The sequence below is a fragment of the Polyodon spathula genome, chromosome 9, assembly GCF_017654505.1.
Source record: "Polyodon spathula isolate WHYD16114869_AA chromosome 9, ASM1765450v1, whole genome shotgun sequence".
Taxonomy (NCBI): Eukaryota; Metazoa; Chordata; class Actinopteri; order Acipenseriformes; family Polyodontidae; genus Polyodon; species Polyodon spathula.
Window position 1 is genome coordinate 36,391,006 of NC_054542.1, and position 24,203 is coordinate 36,415,208.

At 38.0% G+C, this 24,203-nt stretch overlaps 1 protein-coding gene across 1 annotated transcript in view; it reads right to left on the minus strand.

Moving 5' to 3' along the window:
* The window catches only part of fstl1b (follistatin-like 1b), a 36,445-nt gene that overhangs the window by 7,158 nt on the left and 5,084 nt on the right, over positions 1–24,203 (minus strand). Inside the window, exons 3-8 of the mRNA XM_041259362.1 lie at positions 11,100–11,204; positions 9,400–9,529; positions 6,987–7,019; positions 4,460–4,590; positions 1,300–1,418; positions 541–653 (exon numbers count right to left, since the gene is read on the minus strand). Of these exons, the coding sequence (XP_041115296.1) occupies positions 541–653; positions 1,300–1,418; positions 4,460–4,590; positions 6,987–7,019; positions 9,400–9,529; positions 11,100–11,204 (631 nt within the window). The remainder of the gene's footprint in view (positions 1–540; positions 654–1,299; positions 1,419–4,459; positions 4,591–6,986; positions 7,020–9,399; positions 9,530–11,099; positions 11,205–24,203) is intronic.

The window sequence follows — 24,203 nt, forward strand, 5'->3', positions numbered from 1 at the left end:
GATAGATATTTGGCCCTATTGTGTATGCACTTAGTCCTATAACAGTTAAGGACACTGTTCCCTCCTCTTTGTTGATAAGGGTTATTGCAATGTGTTTACAATTATGGTAGAATTATATAATATCCTCAAACAGAACATAATTCATATTAGTTGTTCAACCAGGGAGAAGGCTCAATATGGGAACGACTTGGTTTTAAAAGTGTGTTTAACGCTTACAAAACCATTTGTTGGGACAACCCATAGGGCTTGAAAAAGCAGAAGCGCTGTCAGTTGCCTCATTAAACTGTAGCAATGCACATCCTACTGGAGGCATTCACTGGCTACACTCTGGAACTGAACTCCCACTACTTGAGCTATCACATGGATTATGTAGTGGCTGGGAAGCCCTGTCAGAAATCCTACTTTCAATGCATGCTTTGTTTTATGTACTGTTCATGTACTGTATGTTTAGGGGTAACATGGATTGGGTCTCTCTGAGACAATAATCTTGTGAACAACAAGTCTCATTACATTTAATAATTTACATGGGTTAATACTCACTCTTCTCAGTGGGGTTAAACCCTGGCTTCAGGCAGTTGAGGAACTCACTAAAGCTCAATTTCCAGTCGGCATTCTCGTCAGAGAGTTCAATCAGGGCATCAACACATAGGCTCCTGACAAACAAATACACACAAATCAGTCTTCAACCAATGGCAACAAGCAGCACATTTAGACTGTCTTCGTTAGAAGGTTCCATTGAGCCCACAAGCAATTCAACAAAGCTAGATTCCAGATCTTTATATTACTCCCATTTCAATGATGATTTTTTGGGTGGCAAATTAATGTCACAATTAAGTGGCACTGTGCCATGGAAAGGCACTGCTGTATTGTTCAGAGAAAGTGGCATACACAGGAATTGCAATGCGGCAGTATTTTTTTAAAAAGCAATGCATGACTCTACCAGGCCAATACTGGCAAACTACTACTACTCAGTAGCTAAAACAGGGCATTAAAGGGTCTGCATTGTGGCTGTATTACATGCATTACAAGTGCTGAATGCCAATGTAGACAAGTATTGAAATCAGTAAAGAGCAAGTACATTTCTGATCTTGCATGCCATTGTTGTACAAAAGAGATGTGTTCAGAGAGGTTCTGTTTGTGTTAGGTGTGTTAAAACTTGTGCTGAATATACAATTATGATTGCCCATCTGGTTCGCAATCAACCAAATAAAAGATTGGGAAACAGATTGCCAACTATCCTCAGAGGGTCACATTACAGAACCTCATCTAAAATGGGAGCACAGCAGGAGATATGCATACCTGAGAAGCCTGTTGTTCTCCTCATCCATGTAATTGGTGATGTTAACAGTTGTCTCGTTGTGCTGAATGAACTTCAGGAACTCGTTTGAATCCAAATGGGAGTCCCCATTGTCGTAGTTCTAAAGAAAACACACAGTGCATTGTTTTAATACAATTGCTTTACACATAAATTATATAGTTAACAGGAAGTGCTATGCAAACATATTGCTGTTTCACAGAAGACTGCAAAAAAAAACAAAAAAAAACATGCAGACTGCTGTATAATTAGAAGTAAAGGGTAATGATAATGGTGTTGATTAGCACACACAGCTCAGTATTAATAAGTGGAATATCACCTGAGAAGAGATCACAGTCCTGTGCCCCATCTATCTAAATCATTAACATTGACCCTAGTACCCCACGATAACATGTTATCTACCTTTCTTCTACATGTACTTTGAGATAGAAGGAATAGATTTACCAAGTAAGTATCTTTGGGCAATACATACCAGGAATCCACACTGAAATAGCAGAAATACTTAACAATCAGGTTTTAATCCCTAAGTCAGATATGTAATATAGTATGTATTCTCCTCATCTTTCTATGTATTGTGTTCTTTGCGTGAAACTTGCAACACCATCATTTGTGTGTCAGGAGAATATGCACTGTAAATGAAAATGCCAGATTTTTAGCTGGATAACAAAACACCCATCAGAGTGAAACAGGCTGTTTTGTCAATTCAATCAGCAAACACGAAGCGCTCTCTAAAGAAGGGTTTCAGTTTCTTAAAAAGAAGCCCTCAATTCAGCTTCCAGTACTGCTTTTATAATGATCACGTGATGCAGAACAGTTGCCTGGTGACGGGCACCATTAATTTCAGCCCCGCTGACAAGTCTTCCAGCTCAGTCTTTTTAAGGCAAGGGCTTTTGTGTGCTCTGCTTTAAGGCTCCACATTTTGCTTTGCAGAAATAAAAAAAAAACTTTTCTAAAATAACATTTTTTTTTGTTTTGTTTTGTTTTGTTTGTTTACACCTAAATAAATACAAATAAATGAAAAAGGTTTTGAAAGACTGCAATTCTGTTCCTCAAAGCCCATATCACATCAAATGAACAGACTGTTAGTCAATTCCTTGTGTTATCATTTTACAATCAGATTCACTAAACGCACACATTGTCCTATTTTGTAGAATTAGGGCTTAAACGTGGACCTACTGGTACACAGATTTACAAATTCACCTGTTCCTGACAAATGGTTACTTTTCCGTTACACAGAACAGCACTGAAGTTGTTGAATCTCAGCAAAAGCTATATTATTTACAACTATTCAACCGCTGAAAAAAGGACAGGTATTGTACCGTAAAATACTGTGAGTCCACAGAATTGACCAAGTTTGTTTCTTAGCCTTATCACCATGACAAGTGTAATTCTGGAGCCTGGCCCGGCCTTCAGGAGAAATGCAGAGTGCTGCCCAGAAGACAGTGTCAAAGGTCATCAGTGTCGGCCACTAATTAACTAGCTTATTAAAGCTGTGAGCCAGGCAAGCAGTCCTGTTTTTAGGATTCAACCGTTTTCTTGTCAGCATGACTCAGATTATTATTTTGTTTTGGTAATTCATTTTATAATTTGGCCCCTATTAGATGTGTGGATGTTGATGTCATCCTAGAGACCACCTCTTATAACCTGCAACTCGTAAGTGACCATATTCTAAGAGTGAAAACTACAATTTAGAGTCCTATGTAGTTGAAACTCTAAACTTGCTAAACTTGGTAAAACTGGCTAAACTTGTTTCAAGTTAGTATAGTACAGTATCATTTAGTAATTATTTCATATTTACCACAATTGTATTGCCATTTTTTTGGACAGCAGCCTGCTTTGATAACCCCATCTGTTCCTGAATGTCTATGTCTAACTGCTGAAAACTACTGGTAAACTTAATGTTCCTTTGCATCTGTGAAAGTTTTTTTTTTTTTTTTTTTTTTTTTAAAGAAAAAGAAAAACTAGAAACAATATATCTTGACCACCCTTATAAAATATTCCCTTTTACTTCTATTGGGTAATATTCATCTGTCACAAATGATCTTGTAGCCATGTTTACCTTTCTTTTTACCAGTCTCTCTTGGGCTAAACTGCAAAAAGGCTTGCAAGGGTTAAAACTGGTAAACTGTACTATTTCTACTGTGAAAAATATTAGACTGAGGAGACTAGGTTCAGCTTCCCTTTGCCTTTAAGAATTTCCTCCTTGATGCTGAGTGAAGGCGGGGTCTTTCTCAATGGGGTAGCCCACTAATTTAAAGTAATTGTGTGTGTCTATAACATGCCTGGGATGGCTGTCACACAAATAATCTGGCAACAAAGAAGGCTTTAAGAAGTTAGAGAAAGTAAACCTCAGCACTCTGAAATGAGCACAGCAGATGTCACCCCCTGTGAGAGGCATTGCCATGGTAAACTCACAATTAATAATTAACTTCTGTCATCTGCCATTGAAGTCATAATCAGCACCTTCCTGTAGGGGTCTACTCTGCGGTCCAGGTGAGCAACTACCCACTGATAAAAACTCAGGGGCCTGCCTATCATTATACAAAAATGAAAATCTGTAGTGCAAGGCATGCTAGTACTTTTAGAGCCTTTATTAGCCTTCGTGTAATGTGCCATCCTGTTCTAAATTGTATTTTACATAACGTGAACATATCCAATTCAGCCCCCCCCCTCTAAATAATTAGTAAATGTTTATAACAAACATAACTCTAAAACCTTATATGGTTCTTAGTCATTTTAAAAACATGCTAATTTGATTGCCAGCGTCCTCCACTGACAAGGTAGCAGTATTTGAAGGACAGGGTACTGCTATTGATGTGAGCAGGTACATCTTGATTCCTGCAGTCTTTTGAAAACAAGTTGGTGTTTAATCAAGTAGCACTTTGACGGTTGGCATTTTATTTGCATTACTTAAATTGAAAATACCCAAAGGATTTGCTGAGGAAACTCAACAAAGAGGCAGGTCTCTCTGAAATGGGAAACGAGAGAACGGCAAAACACAGCACGAAAAAAGTTTTCATGTAAGGTAACATTTTTATAATTGAAAAGAACCTTCAATATAAAACTACTCTCTGCTCTTTTATTTACTGGCACTTGGTAGAATATTATATAAATACACACGCTCAGAACAGAACTGAGCCTCACCTTGAAGTATCTGTGCAGAATTTCAGTGTAGTTGGAGCCCTTGGAGAACCAGCCGTCGGGGACAACTTCAGTCTCCAGCCACTCAATGACACGGCTACGCAGCTCATTACGATCGGCCACGTAACACACAACTGGAAAAACAGAAAACACGAATCCATCAACACAAACCCATTACTTCATATATCAGAGGCCGGGCTACTATAAATGCATTCAAAGAAAAAACACCACATAGTAGCATTTAACAATATTATAAAAATACCATAAAAAAAAAAAAAAAAAAATTTTTAAACATTTAAATTGAAGCAGTTTATTACCAAATATCCATAGTAGGTTGGCCAGAGGCGAATATTTACAGGCATAGCTGAAGTAAACAGAGTTACATTCCCAGCTCATTTATAAACTCTGTTGACCTAGTTGAGGATGTTTCCTTTTTATCCTTAGAGGAAGCATGGATTGATTTCTGATTTTTAAATGATGTGATGCAGGCTGGCCATCAGGAAAGAATGTTTCTCCAACAGCGGGAGATTTTTGTGGCTGAGGGGGGAGGTGTCCACAGACTGATGGCGCCAGACATAAGGCATGGCTGAAGGATCTATAACTGCTATGGTTCGTTACAAAATGATGTTTCTTCTCAACAACATAAAGTGTGCCCTAAGGAGTTTGGTGGCAATGGGGTATGGATTCTCAAGTTTCATTTCTGCCCGTGTTTTTTACTGTTTAAAAGCCATGCCAGCTGTTGGATATGTATAATGTGCTCTGGGGTTTTCAGTCTCATATTTAGGGGAGAAAAAAAAACGCTGAACTGTTCAAGAAGGGTACTAAAGCTGAATTACTTTTTTTTTAAATGGCTTAATGCGCTTAGATACAAATAATTCCTTTTACCAGTTATAAAACTCAACGCTTTAATCCGAGTCCAGCTCCTGTTTCAGGATCCCTGTCTGGAATGTTACACCCACCTCTTTCCTGGATGCTGTATGACTCAGGGGAAGAGTGAGTAGTGAAGTGGGGTGCTGGTGTATGTAAACACAAGCAGTAACAGTGAAAGGTGGAAGATGAGTAATGCTGAAGTTGTCATGTAAAATTAGCAATTTATGTTTCCTGCGTAGGTTCTCCTTCTTTCCTGTGTGAAATACATTTTAATGGGAACTGAATTATTTGTGAAAGGGCCCCTCTTTGTCTAAAAGTAGTTTTTTGTTACGATGTTTGGTTTTGCAAAATCAACAGAAAAGGCAATGAAGTGGTGTTAATGAGTGGGAAGCTCTGGTTGTTAAAAAAAGAAACGATAATTGTCTGGGTGGATGCATTGTGTTTAAGCTTCTCACAGTATATATGCCCGAATGTGCTTACTGTATGTCTGTTCCCTTTAGACACAGACAAAACAGAATACCTGAAGAAAATTGGGTTAGTTGGGAGCTGCACATGTAGCTCAGCTACTGTACTTCACTATAAAAACACTATTGAGCTTGTAGGCTTGGAGGATATGGTGGTAAATACTAGCACAGCATGGGAGTCAAAGTCCTATTTATCCTTCTGCCATATTGGTCTGGAAAAAAATGTCTAGTAGAAGTAAAATGAGCAAACTCAAATTTAACTCACATCTTCAGTAATATACTCCACATTTGAGCTATCTTTGCTAGAACTCACAACCACAAAACACAAGTTAAATGTTATAGCAAAGTATAAAAATAAATAAATAAAAAAAATATATATTACTTAACAAGCTAAACAAATGACGGGTCAACAAGGAGTTAAAACACCCAATGAATACATTTTGCCAGTTTGAATCAGTGAACTCTGTTCTGAAAAACACAGTACCTCAGCACAGCTACTGTTTAAAAAGAATCTATTTATATATAATTGATGTCTGTATTATCTTGATCTGCCTCCCCCTGGACATCAAGTATATATATTTCAAGGATCCTTTAAAAAAAAGAAGAAAAAAAAAATCCATAAAGTGAATATGGGCTTACTATTCAAAACAATAAAAATGAACAATTATGGCTGGAGAAAATTATGTCAGCAGCCTCATCATTTGGAACTGGTACTGACAACTAGCCTCGGGCTTGTTTCATAAAAGTCATTTGCGATGACTCACAGTCGCAGGCACCTCGCAGATTAAAATGTGGGTTTCATAAAACTGACACTTGAGAAAGCCAGAATAGCAACCGTGAGTAGCAATTTTTTCAGATGCAACTTCTGTGTCTCTCCAATCTCGCACAGTGGATAACCATACCCCTATTACACTAACCCAAAGACATTTAACAAAGCTACATTTTCCATGTTTGCTATCTTTCTGAAGACAAACAAAGTGAAAGGGTTTCCTTGTTTGCCTTGTGATTGTTTGGGGTTTTTGAGATACTTTTATTATACCAGGAGGGGGTTAAAATCCTCCCTGCATAAAAAAAAAAGTGTGTTTATTGTTTATTTGATTGTACAACAGATTGGTTGATTGATCAAATATAAACAATGTACACACTTCCTCGAAATAAAGCCACCTTCTCATATTTGACGACAACCTGTTACTTACTTGGGCTTGCTGCTGCCTTGTCAGTTTTCTTCTCTGAAAGAAAAAAAATACATCAAAATATGTTCAAATATATTGCATGCTGTGTCCATAAGAAAGGGTGGAATGTGCGCTGCGTTTTTGTAGCTTGTATTTATTGTGCTGCCAGTAGAGCTACTGCAAGTACAGTACAATATCACCCTGTATGTGAGAAATAACCAAAGACACGGTGTGCGGTAAGACAATTCTTACTGGGGTGCGTTGTGAGGCACACAAGCCATTTTATCATTTTCTATATAGAATCCCAATCCTATTATTTTTCACAATAATTAGTGGGACAATCATGGCTCAGTACAAATCTGTCAGTTGTAGAAAGGAGCTGTGCTAGGAACACCTTGATACACCGTGTCACCAAAAGCAATCATTTCAACAACAAAGGATTCACTAGTGATCATTAAGTACAACATCTATGATTGGCAGACACACACATGCAAGCATGCACGCACGCACACGCGCACACACACACACACACACACACACACACACACACACACACATATGTATATTGTGTGTTAAATAGTGCTTTTATGGTGTAGTACATGTACTGTAGTACAGAACAGCTTTAATTCAGTTCTAAGCTTTAAGCTTTAATTCTGACCTAAGCATCAAACTGCAAACACATACAGTGATGTATGGATAGCTCACTCTCCACAGTAATTAAGCTATACTGCCGACAATCAGGCTACATCAAACACTCCAGTACATGAATAAAGGCAGAGCTAGTTTAGAAAAATAGCTGTGGCTATCACTGTCTGGTCAGGAGCGTCACAGCAGTTGATGTCTATTATCCTGATTTGGGAACCGAGTCAGTGATTAGTATTTTAGTCATTGCCCAAGACACGCTGTACAACAGGCAGCCAAAGTATAATGAGCGCTAGTTTATATAATAAAGCGAGTGCTGTGGCATCCGCACACCACAGGCACACATCAGTGAGCTGTCAAGCAGCGTCATGGAAACTACATCAAAGGGACCGCTTTTCAGCCCAACAAATGACCACATTTGCAAGTAAATCGTGGGTCAGTCAAAAAATGTATGAAGCTGGTCGCCACATTTCCTTCCTTAGACTGGTATACTGAGTAAGTTGTCAGCAGCCTCACCAGATGTCAGATCAGCCACTGTAGAATTGATGCTGCTAAATGAACTGTGTTAACACTAGGCACCCTCTACACTTGGGGATGCTACTTTTTTACTTTGTTGATGACCATAAAAGAATTAACATTTACATTTGGAATTGTCAATTTTCTTTATGAATTTTCTTTGTAAATAACAAATGAGATGCTAAAATGTGAGTCATTACAATGGGTCTGTGATAAGCTAGAAGTGTTTCAAAAGTGGGAAAACATCAGTAAACTTCTTGATTGTTTTTTAATAAAATAAAAGGATATCTTTTAATAAAATAAAAAGGATATCTTCCAAACTAAATTGTACTTTAACCTTGGTACTTGTAAAAGAGGCTCATGCTTCCAGTTCTATGTATACTCTCTATACCGCAGTATATCCAGTCCTCTCATCAATTCAACATTTAATAGTCAAGACATAGCTTTGTACAGATCTGGGCTTAAACTGTGGTTCAATTGAAGAACATGTAGAAACAATCCATAAGTCCCACCTGGTCTCTTAGGGTTCAGAAGAAAACAACACTAATTAATTATTTCTAAGAGGGGCTCGGGCGACCTTATATTTTCAAAGAAACAAACAGCTTACACTCCCACCTCACTACTGTTAACAATACTGTCCATTGTTTTCTTAGCCAGCCATAAGAGACCTGGGCAAGACTCCCAGTTTCATGAACACCAAAAAAAAAAAGCTGCTGTCAATTGAATACATGACCTGCAGCAAAGATATGAATTGAAGCACTCTGTGAACAGAGAGCTTTTGTGTTTGTTACTTTATTAATTATAACCAGTTAACACCTCAATGAAAGACTCCCTTTATTTAAATAATAATGCTCTTTTTACCTAATACCCAAGTCATTCACTCTAATTATGCCCAATCCAGACAGGGTAAAGGCATCATGGACTATTCTTGTCTATAGCTTAAAAGAATGTACAGTAAGCGTTCATTGTGGTGAAGCTGACCTATCCTGGCATTATGAAGGTATTCTCTGCACCAGAAAGCCAAATGCTTGAATCCTGCCAAGGGAAAACCTAATCCTGCTGTCTCTTAAGATGTAGGTGTCTCATGACAGAACTAATGAATTTGGAACACTTAGTCTGTACACAAGATGCCAGTTTGCAAGATTCTGAGCCTAGCAAAATGCAAAAATAACATAAAAAATGTTTGAGGTTAACTACATTGTCAGACATTAAAGACATGGTTTTATGTGTTTATATACTGTATGTGAACAAATCTACCGCATGCATTCCTCGCAATTACCTTCACAGTGTCCGTCATGGGAGACCTGGATCTTTAGGCCTGTGAGGCAGGCATCACGGTGCAGCTCACAGTGGTTACGGTAGGTCTTCCCATTGCTGCCACACACAGGTCTCTTGTGGGGTTTACATTGCTGCACAGCAAAGAAGGGAACATTTTCAACAACAGCTAGATGAACTCTAACACCATTTGGTACTGTTTAGCAGCTGACACATCACATTAACAATGTGCTTTGAGTAAAGATTTTAGCCAAAAGACTGTAAGAGTATTAATTAAACGGTATGTTAAGAGAAGCTGCTTCTTTCTCCTGTTTTTATTTATTTTTTGCACGGTTATCCTGCTCGCTGTTCTGAAACGTTTGTTGGCAATGCAGCCGCTCCAAATTCATTTGCTGGCAGACCCTGAAACTGCTTTAACAAGTGACGCTTTTTTTGTTTTAATTCCTTTTTCCTGAGGCTAATCCAATTATAATTTGACATCTTTTAAACGCTTTGATGTTGGAAGTTTTAATAAGCCCTCTTTGTGGGGTGGCTTTACCCTGCCTCACAGTCAGCTGCCTTGTCCCCTATCGGCTTTCCTTGGGAATGAGGCACGAACGATTCATTTTAACAGCTTATTTTCAATACTCTGAAAAAAGTACCAGTGCAATGTGTCCCTGTAGTACGAATGACATACAGTACAGTGGTTCCTATCAATAATATTACCCTGAGTATAAACAATAATTGTGGGTTTGCCTGAGTATCTGTAACCACAAGGTGTCAATTCATATGGGCACCAGTTTATTTATACAATACTGATACATCATTTTGGTCGTCATGCAGGTTTTTTTTTTTTTTTTTAAATCAACTAGGCTCTAAATCCAAGTTAGGCAATCATAAAAAAAAGACTTGTACAGTTAATTTCCTAACAGGATTAGTTGCAACCAGTTTTGGAGTTTTCAAGGACAGGGTGTTTCAAATCGATTACTTGTAATTCCTCATACATGAGGGTAGCTTGTTGGTTTTCTTGTTTCAAAAAAACAAAACAGATCTCATTGAATTGGCACAATGATTTCTACTCTGACAGAAAACACATTTACCGCTTATCATAATAAAAACAATTGTATGCTTGATGCTGTACGCTTGCAACATATGGGTACAACAGGTCATATGATAAACAATGGTAGCTATAGTGCATAAATTTAGTCACCATTTTGTGACAAAGTGCTTACAAAAGGTTTGTTACGGGAAGTCTTTCATATGAGGACTTTCCACAGAGCAAAGGTTCAATATCATTCTAGCATGATTCCTTGCATACTGCAGGGACACAATTCACAAAGGAAATGTTGTTTAATTAAACATAACTTTTCCTGTGTAGAAGGAAGGCTTGATTGTATGAATCACTGCTGGTTAATAATGACACATCAATGCACTGGTTCCAAACCTCCTCGACTATTTTATTTTTATTTTATTTTCACTGATTTGTATCTCAGGTAAGCCCTTAAAAGAGTTTCAAAACACAACATTAATTCCCTGTTATGACTAACGGGCTTGAGTAAAATTTGTTTATAAGTATTAGGATTAAAAAGCAATAACGCCCTCTTTTATTCGATAAATCTATTTTAATTACAGGAAAAGTTAATTTCTAAATGAATTAGGTGTTCTGTAGCACAGCCACTTTTGTGTTTAAGACAATGTGTCCAGCACACGTTTCGAACGACTTGCCTCAATGCAGAGGCAGGTGGGCTCCCCCTTCTCTGTCACAGCACACTCCCTTCCAGCACCGCAGAACACGTTGGCACAAATCTTGGACTTGCTCTTCATCTCCTGCTGTATAAGGAATGGATAACAGCACACTTAGTACAGTATGAATCACATCATAACAGTGCATGACCAACAGAACACTGTACAGTCACCTCAGTGCAAAGTAGAGGGAATCCATCAGATTAACATTTAGTTATTTTGTATAGCACGTAATGTAAGATACAACGTTAATAATGACAAGCAAGCATGCTGTTATGAGGAATGCCCAGCTGTTTCTTGATGCCCACTCATAGCTACAGTCTTAGTGCCATCTACTGGTGAGACAAAGCTAATTCTTTTCAGTTTCAACACCTAGTTAAGTTTGATGTGAAATGCGGTGATGCTTGACCAATACAGCCAAAAACAGGTTTCTGAATAAATGCTATGGTTTCCTGTTTTATATGCACAGACTCATATGAGAAACTATAGTAACTAAATTGCAGTGCAGCCTTTCCCCAATAAGCTTACACTAAACTGTGGAACCACCAACACTGAGCAAGAATGTCGAGATCCCCACGTTTAATTAGAGGAAATACTGCTTTCACCAAGAGACTGTATTCACATATATTTTATAAAGGAGGCCACACAAAATAACACCCTACTTAAAGCAAAATATTAGTGATCTTTAAATAGAAAACGTCTTAGAAAATATGTATTACAGGCTCTGCTTAACAGCAATGTTTTTTTTTTTGTTGTTTTTTTTTATGCAGTAGGAAAGACACAAGGTGGCTCTAGCTGCCTTTTTAAATATCAAGATCAGATTTTTACAAGAAAAAAAACAAAAAATTGTTGTTTAACGGGTCACCCTGTCATTGGCTGAAGCTTAACAATTCTCACAATCAAAGATAGTTCAGTATTCTCTTTTTTCCCTTCAAACATGCAGATGATTACAGACCCCAGAGAGCTTTTATCTTGGTAGATTACAGGGAGAGGGCTGGACCTGGTTTGCCAGTAAGCAAGCATTATGTGAATTTTTTTATCACAGGTAATCATTACCTTGCAACTCCCTCCATGAATGCAGACAATACACTGTAAGTAATAGCCAAGTGTTTTATGCTGTTATAAAAAATATATAATAATATTGTTTGGTGCTCAGTAGAACACTAGCTGCAGTTTGCTACTTTGATGACTCACTTCTGAAAATAAATCGAAGGCATTTTGCAATGAAAGTCCCTTTGATAGTGTTTTAAAAGAAAAGGCCACAAAACAGTATGACAGAGAGTGTTAGAAAATGCTAGGTCTTTTTGATGTTTCATATCTCCATGAAAACATTTCCTTTCTGCAGTCGTTCCTGTCTCCCTGTGTGAAGTTTACAGATGGATTCCAGCTTTCTCTCTTAACCTCTCCTTTCTTGTACTCGCTGTCAGACACTGGCTCTGCGAGTACTGCTGTGCCATTACAGAACAAAAACAACAATGCTGTTTAAATTTATGGGGGACAGATGGTTACCCACACAAGCCACAGACAACAACTGCAGGCCATGTACACCCTACTGTAGCAGCCATAGTTCCCATCTGACCTTTACTCCATTAGAAAGTGAAACGGGGATACAAAGAATATATACACTGTGCATCACTGGCAGCTGATGGCAGTGGTTCCACCGCGTTCTCTTAGCGTTAATGGAGAAACACCTGACCCTCATATCAGATGATTTTGAATCTCCAGTGCTAAAAACGCATGTCAGTGTTAATTGAGAACACTGAACTTGGGAGACACTGGTGTTGGAACCATTGTTTTAATGATCAAGGCATTTCACCTCGAGCACAAGGGTATTGCAGTGCACTCCCTTTAGGAAATAGCCAAACAGGAATTATAAAGGTCACTGCTGCCGGCTTTGCAGAATTCCTGTTGCTTGCCAGCCTTAACCTTGGCTTGTTCTGGAGTTTCTCAGGATGAACTGCCTTGATAATTTGGTTGTCAATACTAGTTTTACAAGCATATAGAACGGGACTCACTGGTAAGCACTCATACAACTCCTGTGTTGGCATCACTGCACTGGCTTCCAGTGAGTTTTAATTGATTTTAAAGTTTACTATTGACTTATAAAGAGCACTAAATGGCTTGCCACCAGATTACCTAAGAGAGATTCTGTCCCCATATAAACCTCTTGTGCCTCCCAAAGGTAAAATTGCAAACGAGAGAAGGAAGTGCATTAGTTATAATGCCTCTAGATTGTGGAACGTATTACCCTTTTCTATTAGAGATGCTGCTTCGTTCAATATTTTTAAGTCATGATTAAAGACTTACTTTTACAGTTTAGCTTTTTTTGTCCTGACATAATTGTTCTATTTTATTTATTATTTTTGTGTTTTACCTATCATCCTTATTCATTTCTTGTTCTTGTCGATTGATTTATTTAGATTTTTTAATGTTATTGTTATTGATATTATTATTATAATTATTTTGTCTTATTTTGTAATGCGTACTACATCTTAATAATGCATACTTTTGTTCTGTTTTAACTGACATGTAAAGCGCTTAGATACTGTGGTATGAAAGACACTATACAACTGCCAGCAACAGATGACCTTGGAGGTGCATGTCTTTGGAAACAGTGTGTTTATTTCTAGCCCACTCATTATGCTTCAGTTTTTTTTTTTTTATCTCAGAAGGTTGTTTCACTGACATTTTAGTTTTAAAAAGCAGTCCTTATTAGCCGAGAAGGCAGTTGAAAATGGAAAAATCGCAGGCAAGGAGTTTCATTCTGATAGATACTTTCTCTACTGAAGTCCCAGGAGACGCCGTGGCCCTTCTGTTTCTATAGCAACGTGGAGCTCCCATCTCCAGGGTGACTTTGAGCTGAGTTGCTACCTCAGAATGAAAACGCAGCAGAAACATTTAAAAAAGTAAAATATAGTCTTAACAGTTACATAAAAGGTAAGTATGTTTTTTTTTTTCTTTTCTCAATTCTCATAAAGGTCTACAACTATAACCAAAGTGGGGGCCTTAGTTAAAACTAACAAAAATAATACACTGGCTGAGTTTTGATACCGAGACAACTGCCAGTTTAAAACAAAAGGTTGTTCCCGCAGGTCTGTTAAACAATGGTATTTACAAGGAGTGTAAATGATTAGCCAAGACAAGAGATTTTTTTTATACTTATTCTCTTAATCTCTTCATTCTCATGTATTGTATTATAAGAACATAAAAACATAAGAAAGTTTACAGATGATAGGAGGCCATTCGGCCCATTTTGCTCATTTGGTTGTTAGTAGCTTATTGATCCCAGAATCTCATCAAGCAGCTTCTTGAAGGATCCAAGAGTGTCAGCTTCAACAACATTACTGGGGAGTTGGTTCCACACCCTCAGAATTCTCTGTGTAAAAAAGTGTCTCCTGTTTTCTGTTCTGAATGCCCCTTTATCTAATCTCCATTTGTGACCCCTGGTCCTTGTTTCTTTTTTCAGGACGAAAAAGTCCCTTGGACTGACATTGTCAATACCTTTTAGAATTTTGAATGCTTGAATCACGTCGCGGCATAGTCTTCTTTGTTCAAGACTGAATAGATTCAATTATTTTAGCCTGTCTGCATATGGCATGCCTTTTAAGCCTAGAATAATTCTGGTGGCCTTCTTTGCACTCTTTTTACAGCAGTAATATCCTTTTTGTAGCAAGGTGACCAGAACTGAACATAACATTCAAGATGAGGTCTTACTAATGCATTGTACAGTTTTAACATTACTTCCCTTGATTTAAATTCAACACTTTTCACAATATATCCAAGCATCTTGATGGCCTTTTTTTTATAGCTTCCCCACATTGTCTAGATGAAGACATTTCTGAGTCAACAAAAACTCCTAGGTCTTTTTCATAGATTCCTTCTTTAATTGCATTATCTCCCAGATGATATTTATAATGCACATTTTTATTGCCTGCGTGCAGTACCTTATACTTTTCTCTATTAAATGTCATTTGCCATGTGTCTGCCCAGTTCTGAATCTTGTCTAGATCATTTTGAATGACCTTTGCTGCTGCAACAGTGATTGCCACTCCTCCTATTTTGGTGTCATCTGCAAATTTTACAAGTTTGCTTACAATACCAGAATCTAAGTCATTAAAGTAGATTAGGAATAGTAGATGGCCTAATACTTATCCCTGTGGTACTCCACTGGTTACCTCACTCCATTTTGAGGTTTCTCCTCTAATCAGTACTTTCTGTTTTCTACCTGTTAACCACTCCCTAATCCATGTACACGCATTTCCTTGAATCCCTACTGCGTTCAATTCTACCATGCCTTCTACTGGCCCTACTGGCTACATAATATGTGAAATGTTTTTTTAAAGGGTTTGGTTACAACAGGATATAGCTGAGGGCTTAGACTCACATTGCAAATCAGTGTGATCCACCCCATGCTGTGTTGTGAATTCACAAAACAGAACTGAACTTGTTACCTATAAAATGTGTCGGAAATGCTATCTAGTGTGCAAGAAAACATAAAATCCAACTGAATAGAAAATACAGTAATTAAAAAAAATAAAAAGAAATAAATAACTTTTTCTGTCCTTATGAAATAAAGTTTTGATATTGAACACGTATTGTATTGTAAGGAATAACATGGATAGTGTCTAGCTATAATATGAATACAGTATACAAGTAAATCTATCTCCCAGAAGTGTGGTGAAGAACAGCCTGTTTAATTACAAACATTGCTGACCCAAATACTTCTGCACAGCACATCTGCAGAGACTCAGCAGGAGAGACTTGAAAGGCGAGCAAGTGCATCCACCAGTCACAGCCGTACATGTACAACAACAGACCAATCAGCAAATGCCAGATACAACCCAGAAAATACAAGAGAGAGCTCCATCCAATTAACCCCCATTCTCCCCCAAGCCATTTCAAGCACTAGACCCAGAGCGAGACATCGACTAATGTAATGAAATGCCATTCCATTGAGTTCCAGACTGCTGGCATCTTAAAAGTTCCAAAACTATTACTAAAACAGTAAACAGTTTTCAGTTCAAAACATTGCAGTATAACGCATAATAACTTTATGTTAAATTATGTTAGTAGCATAAACCACCTGCCATAAGTACTGTATGTACATTTAAAAGTTTGTCAAAGCTTTATACAGTAGTACATTTCTTTTTGGTACTTACTGTATAATATTTGAGAGTTTAAAGAAGGACAGGTTATTCCATATATCTTCAGCTTCTGATACCCTCAATAACTTGTGGTAAAGAATGCTGTACCTAATTTTCTAGCTTTCTGTTATAAACATCTGCATACGAACAAGTCTTGGGGATAATAAGTGAGGTAAGAGCTCGAGGCAGCAGTTGTGTATGCAATCTCTTTTTAAAGGCACCTTAATCACGTCACAGTTCCTTAATTGAGCCTGGAAATGCGGGAAAATGCGGTCCTGAAAAATATAATTTTTAAAGTATATAATAATAATCTTTACATTGCGCCTTTCATAGTGGACCACTGTCACAAAGTGCTTTACAAGAGACAAGATTAGGGTGTGTGAACTATGCATCAGCTGCAGAGTTGCTTACAAGAACATCTTGCCTGAAAGATGGAGCAAAGGCAGGTTAAGTGACTTGCTTGGGGTCATACAATGAGTAGGTGGCTGAGCTGGGATTTGAACCAGGTACCTCCTGGTTACAAGCCTGTTTCTTTGTTTGATTCTGCAGTCCTCAACTTGATTTTATGATGTCAGTTTAATTTAACTCTACCTTAAGAGTACAAAAGCAGTCACTAATTTGTACTACTCCCATACACAAATACTGCAGTTTGTCTTTACTGCTCCTTTCCTCCCCAGCAGGTCACCAGGAAAAGACAGGCCTGTATAGGCTACAAGACCCCAAAAAGAAACTGTATTTATATAAAGTGGATTTAAGAAAAAGTAGTATGCTTTTGACAGATATATTTCCATTCGGTCTTTATGAGGTTGCACACAGTATAACTGCCTAATAGTGTGACTGGTGAAGGTTCAAATAAGGCTTCACAAATGGGATATTCCAACATAGCCTATGGCACTCGAAACAATCACATTGTCATTATCATTAATGTAAGTGTTAAAGCCCACTCAGCTAGCAACACAGATACATACAAACAAACCCCCATTTCCAAACTAAACTATAGCTTTTTTTTTTTTTCCCCCCACTCAACATCTGACCTGAAGCTCTCAGTAAACTGAGATCAAAGCAGTTTTGGCTGGAGGTCAAATTTAATTGAATCCCCTAAACACTGTGAACCAAATATGAAACTCTCAGACAACAGCTAGGTTGTGGACAAACAACAACTGTTAGGCAATTGCTTGTTTCTTTAAAAGAAGGCCACATCTGGCTTCTCAGTCATGCTTTCATTGCTCAATTCCCACAGACACTGTTATTTCTGCCCCCTTCCCTCCCCTCTCAAATGCCAAGCCAGTGCATTAGTCATAAAGCCTCCCATCTAAAACCGTTAAACCATCAAATCCCTTCTCCGAGTGCAATTATTATTCAGCTAGGCCTTACAGATACTTTAATGGATTTTCAGTAAAAGCTGTTTTAAGGTTAAATTATTTTTAAACTGAGCAAAGACATTGATGTTTCTACTGCGAATACAGCGTTGGAAATGGAAAGCGACCCAGTCTGCTCCTGGATGTTCTCAGCTTTAGTTCAATTTAGCAGTAATTACTATTGACCACAGAGCACAAACACACGCTTATTATCCCTCCTCTGCTGCAAGTTTATTATTTAATTACTTCTGCAGCTCTGGGGATGCAGGGTTTCATTCTTTAATTGTGATCTCTCTGTGGTATAATTGCTGCCTCAGGGTTAATAAAAAAAGTGGCCTTTTAATCCAGGTTAATTACAATGTATTGAATTTGAATTCTCAAATTTGTAACCGCAACCATTTTGTTCTGAATTAGCTGATAATGTTAAACTTTGGCTTTATCTATTGAAACTTTGCAGATAATTTGGCAGCTCGTTCTGTATTGCATTGCTTTGGAAATACAGCTTTTGGCATTATTATTAGTATCCTGTCATGCAGGGTAAGATCACCATCACATATTAGCAACTATGATGTTCTGATGTTAGCAAATGGAGTCACTTTCTCTTTGTTCTTAATTCAGAGGGGGTATTGACAAAGACAAAAACAAAGAAAGATCCAAGGATGGGTAGGCAAACTCCATGAAGAACGGCAGATGAGACTGTAATGACATCCTCTCACTTTCTGAGAGGCCATGTGGAATTGCAATCAATACTAAATCCTTGTCCACTGTTCCCGGCTGCAACAGCAACCCATGCTGTCTTTGGAAATCCCTGGAGTGCTGGATGTTATCCAGCTCTGGTTTCCTGCCTGGAACCTCCAAGGAGCAGTGATAAGCAGTGAAGTTGCAAGCTCAACTCTCACCTCACTGAGTGTCTGTGTAAGTGTTCCAGTCACCGGAAGCAGGGCAAAGTATCAAGTCTCCCGGAGAGATTAAAGTTATGAAGGTATTTTAGTCACTATTTGTTTTTTTTTGTGATGATTGATACTACTGCATATTTAACTGCAATATAAGTATCCATATTGTAGTTCCAACAGTTTTTAGTCATATAGCTGTTTTCAATCAAGTTCATGATAATTTGCTAAACAAAGCTTTTTTAAACAAATAATTTAAAAGAAAATATTAGTTTGTCTTTTGCTGTAAATGAATTCAAGGGACATATATAGCCCCGTATAGTATTTTGTTTCAAAGGTTTGTATCGTCTTCTCTCCCCTACAAACATGGACCTCTATTTTATTCAAAATTACAAAACCTGCACAGCAGCTTCAACAGAATGGCACCCAAGTTATCTTTCTTTTATTTATTTATTTATTTATTTATTTATTTATTCATTTATTTTTTACAATATTGTGAAACTATGTAACAATATTGTGTATTGAATATTAAAAGTTCCCTGGTACTGCTGTTTTTTTAACCACAGGGCTGTTTTTGAAAAGAATCCCTAAAGTTGAATTTCTGAAGGTTTTTAAGAATACCGTGTACAGCTGTATTTTCTGCCCCCCTCACGCATCTGTGAGCTAGAAAGTCGACAACAAACAAAATATTTTGGCAATTTTAGTTTTTTTTTTTTTTTTTTTTTTTTTTTTTTTTAAAGGCACATTTAGTTCTTAAAAATGTGTTTTACAAAGTGGGGACGTCCCGACAATGTCGTTTTTTTTCAGGAGTTACTATCTTTGTGGGGACATTTTCTCAAATTTTGTCCCCACATTGATAGTAATACCTGCCCACACGCACACAATAAAAAAAAAAAAAAAAAAAAAAAAAAACACTTTTTCTAACTTTTTCACACAAAGGTCACACAATATATATTCCAATATATATTCCAACACAGGACCACCCCCCCGCCCCCAGCTGTGTCCGTAGTGAAGCCAGTGGTTGTACAAACATGGCTAATCTAGAGCAGATGGAAGTGCACATTCCACTTTAATGACGCTGGTAAGAGGCACTGAAATGTAAACTAGAAAAGAAAGGCAGCAGGAAACAAAGCACTACAGTGTAGGCCGTTTCTCCAGCAAAGGGCTTCTTCACAAGCTGAGCTTACACAGGCCCACAAAACAAGCGGCACAATTAAAAGGGGGTTCAAAACCTTGTTTATTTTCTGTGCCCCCCCGACAGTTTCCTAATATCTCAGTTTATTGAGTATTATTTTACTTGCATTGTACCATTATACGAGGCAATTTAAATCAGCAGCATGAAATACCACCTTAAATGTTCTGGTTGTGCACCTCTTGTATTAGCCTATGTTATATGTAATCATGCAAATCATATCTGTGTTGTGGTGCTTCAGACTCCCCTTGTATCTTGACCTTATCAAGCCAGACGTGGCAATGAAATGTAAAAGTAAATTGCAAAAGGGCTCTTTCCTTTGTGAATTGTCTTTGAAACACATTAGGGGCATTTAAACAATCCAATGCATAACTTTTGCATTTTTTCTTTACCCTGCAGTCATAAAGAAACTGACCACGGTCACAGGGGGTGTGGAAATACACTGAACCTACAGCGACCCACTGTCAGGCAGACATATTATATATTTTTGTGTGAACAAGTTATTGTGGCTGTTTTTATTGGAACATATAGTACCTAAAAAATACATTTGGTGTAAAAGCAGCAAATGTGACTCTCCCCATGTGCTCTGTCAATTTACGAGAACTTGGGGAACAATTTCCAAGTTAGACGTCTCCATTAAACATGGGCCTTTATAAATGACAGAGTCAAATCTGGGATCGATGACCTTTCAGAAGATGTGCTTGTTGAATAAGAAATTACTTTGATTGGCTTTCCCTTACTTTGCTCCCATCCATTTTTGAAGAAAATAGAAAGGCTAGTTATCATAATGTACGGCTGATGCCGGTTGCTTAGCAACGCTGACCTGACCTTTGTAAACCACTTTCCTTACACAGTCATAAGCAGCTTTTTTGCAGGTTTCACTGGATGGTTGGAAAAGGAGCCATTGTAATGACTTTTTTTAATACTTTTAACCCTCAATAAATCTTACCTCAACTATTTTATTTTTCTAGTAGTATAATTCACAGCTCTCGACCTGTCTATTTTTTCATTAATTGCCCACTCAGTAGGTATTTACCTCCATTATAGCGAATTCTTTCAGGATTTATTTTAAACTTTTGCCATCCCAGATCAAGCCGCATTGAAGCAACTCAGGTACAGCTGGAAAGAAGAGGATTGATTTCAAATCACCCTCAAGTCCATCTCGGTGGTCGATGGAAACAAAACATTAATAATTGAAATATTCAACATTTTGTTTTAACCAAGGTTTTAAAGGTCACATGGTAAGTGACTCTCTAACAAACATCACCACAAAATTAGACTACACAAATAACAAAACTCTGAGACTAGAAAGCACCTGGCCCGAAAAGGTAATATAATACTGTGAAGCCTTGCAACACTGAGCCCACTGTAAAATACCAGCCAGGCTCCAAATCAGAGAGTGTACTGTGTAGCAAGCAGCCTGTTCAGTAGTCTTTCAATGAACTACACTGCCCTTTCTGCCACTTCAGTCAGTTCCACCAATAAAATAGCACCCATACATATTTCACACTCACTAGTGCTGAATTGAAACATAGCTTTTTGAAGATATAGAAGAAGACCTCTAGTCGAAACATTTGCCATCAATAAAATAGAAATGTTTTGCATCCTTCTAAATTACAGGACTGTTAGCCAGTCAGGCTTTGGTATCAAAAGTGCATCTGGGCAGACAGGAAAGGATTGATTGTACGCACCAAAGGTCACAGACAGACACACTGATCCTCCCTGTAAGGTAATTCCCCCATACAGTTACAGCTACGTCTACTTAATGTGAAGCTGAATTAGATTAACTAGCAGTTTTCACCTTCACTGCAAGTTTCCAGGACTCTGAGAAACTCTACTCACAATGTGTAATCTCAGACACAGACATACAAACACACACAGAGATCTTTTATAATAGTTAGGCACCTCAAAGTAGCTATGATCTTGCTAAAAACAGACAGCAAACAAGAAAGAGATTTTTACAGCTGGACATAGTCAGTCATTACTGGGGTGAGGTATTTTTTAAGATAATTCCTGGTTCATTTTCATTTATATACAATAGTAAAATAAAATAAAAAAAACACACACACACAGTAACTATTCCAAGAAAAACATTGCATTTGCAGATGAAGTTATCCCACTGGGGAGTTCTGCAGAGAATTTAATTGCTTGCCCTAGTGTACTGACCTTCAACTGCAGCCACTAGGGTTGCATTTCACTCAAGCCCAAATTGTTCAGAATCACTCAGACGTAGTGGTTGAAGCAGAGAAGCACATCCCAGATTAAGGGTGGGCCTTCTGTAGTCTTCAGTTAGAAACACACTTTTGACAACTGAGAATGAACTGGATATATGACTTAACATAAAACAATTACAATGCAGTGCACAAGGTTAGTTAAATGATTTGCAACTGGAAACAGCTGAAGAAATCCACATCTTGTTTCAAGTTTGGCCCTGTTTACAGTGGTACAAAGGAAAACACCACATATGTCAGTAACTGAGATAGCATTTGAATCCAGCATCCTATAAATGTGAGGTTCTATGGACTAATTCCAGGAACACACAATTGGTGATTCTACCCCTAACAGAACATTGGACACTGACTCCGCAAATCAAGGTGCAACATTTCAGGTAGTTATCTTACGTTAGCTTAGCTAGTGTAAACAAAAAGCCTCATTACTGTGTTTTAAACAAGGACTATCAATCTGCAAACAGAGGGGTCCCTGAGTTGTGCATTCAAGTAAGGAACTCTGTCTAAAAACAAATGTACGGGACTCTCTAGTGCGCATCTGGTAAAGGCACTCTGCCCAGAGTGCAGGCTGCGGCCTGTAGCTAGGAGATCACCGGTTCAAATCCAAGCTATGCCACTGCCGACCGTGGACGGGAGTTCCCAGGTTGGGCGGCGGTGGTGCACAATTGGCCAATCGCTGCCTGGGCAGGGTAGGGGTTAGGTCAGCTGGGTCACTACACATCAGTGACCCCTGTGGCTGGCTAGGTGCCAGCAGGCCAGCCTGTACACAATTCAGAACTAAGCTGTAAGGTTTGCAGAGCGAATAACGCAGACGGCTGACGGCACTTGTTTCGGAGGACGCGAGTGCGTGTTCTAATAAAGAAATTATAAAAAAAAAAAAGTAAACAGAAAGGTATACCCGAGATTTTGGTGTGAGAAGGTTAGTATTTAGGAACTCGACAGCTCTGTTGTTAAAACTATTACAATTTGTCCCAGACCCATCTAACTAAACACCTGTCTCCTCTTTACCTCCTTGAATTGCATACATACAGTTTGCATTTCCCCAGTTTAACACTTACTCTAATTGTCCTGGGATGCGTGAGTCTCCACATCACATTTTGGGAGCTCCTACATGTTAACGTATTTAAAATATATTTCAGAGGTAATATTTTCTATTGTGTGTTGGTCTCTAGCAACCAGATAATGACCTAAAGATAGCTTTGAGCCCTCATCCCTTCAGGCTTCAGACTTCCACATCGGTTATTAATCCTTAATTAGGCTGAACGTTCTATAGCAGTTCTTAAGGTTCAGAAACTGTGTTCTAGCTTCACATCATACCCAAACTATCCCTAGGCATTATCATCATAAATCAAAATGATAAAACCAGTTTCTGTTATAAAAATGTTGCTGGTATCAGCAATTTTGTGCCTGCCTTGGAATTCCTCAGCACAAAAAAGACATGCAAAATTAAGATGTCAGACTAGAGCTTTGCTGAGTGCAGAATCCATTGATTTGGTCTCTACTTGATCTATAATAATTGCCAAAAGGTCACTTTACCAGCAGCATTAGTTTTTCTGAGATAAAAAAAGAACCGGAGGTGGTTATTTTTCAGTTGTGACAAAATTATTTTCTACCATATGGAAAATGGAGTGGGACTATCAAGAAATACCATCTATCTGTAGAGCGCAGCAATTGCTAGCAAGACCATCGTGTCTCAGCATTTACATCAGCTGAGGGAGATTTCCTGGGCTATGGGGAAAAAGAGCAACTGCCATTACACTGAAATAGAAAGAAAGGCAAATATTTAAGAAGAAATCACAGAGCCCTTTCTTCATCCAAAAGAATTCAGACCTAAGCAAAGGCTGTCTAGACTGCACCCTTCCCCAGGGGACGCTGAGTAATGGTACCAGAACACACTCCCTGCCCTTTTTTAACTGGTATATATATATATATATATATATGATATATATATATATATATATATATATATATATATATATATATATATTATATATATATATATATATTAATATATCGCGACGAGAACCTTTTGAAAGAAAAAACTTAGGGAATACCCTTATGCAAGACGTTCCAAGGTTTAGAACAGGTATGTAAATTTGTTGTGTTGTGTACAACAAAAATAAATAAATAAATAAACATGCCTACATTTTTGAGGATTTTACCTGGAACTGCCCCCCCTAATTTTTTAAAACATGAAGTAAGTAATCCTTCACTGAAGACTTGAATGCTGTAGCAGAAAATATATCGAACTTCACTATGGTATGTGGCAAGTTT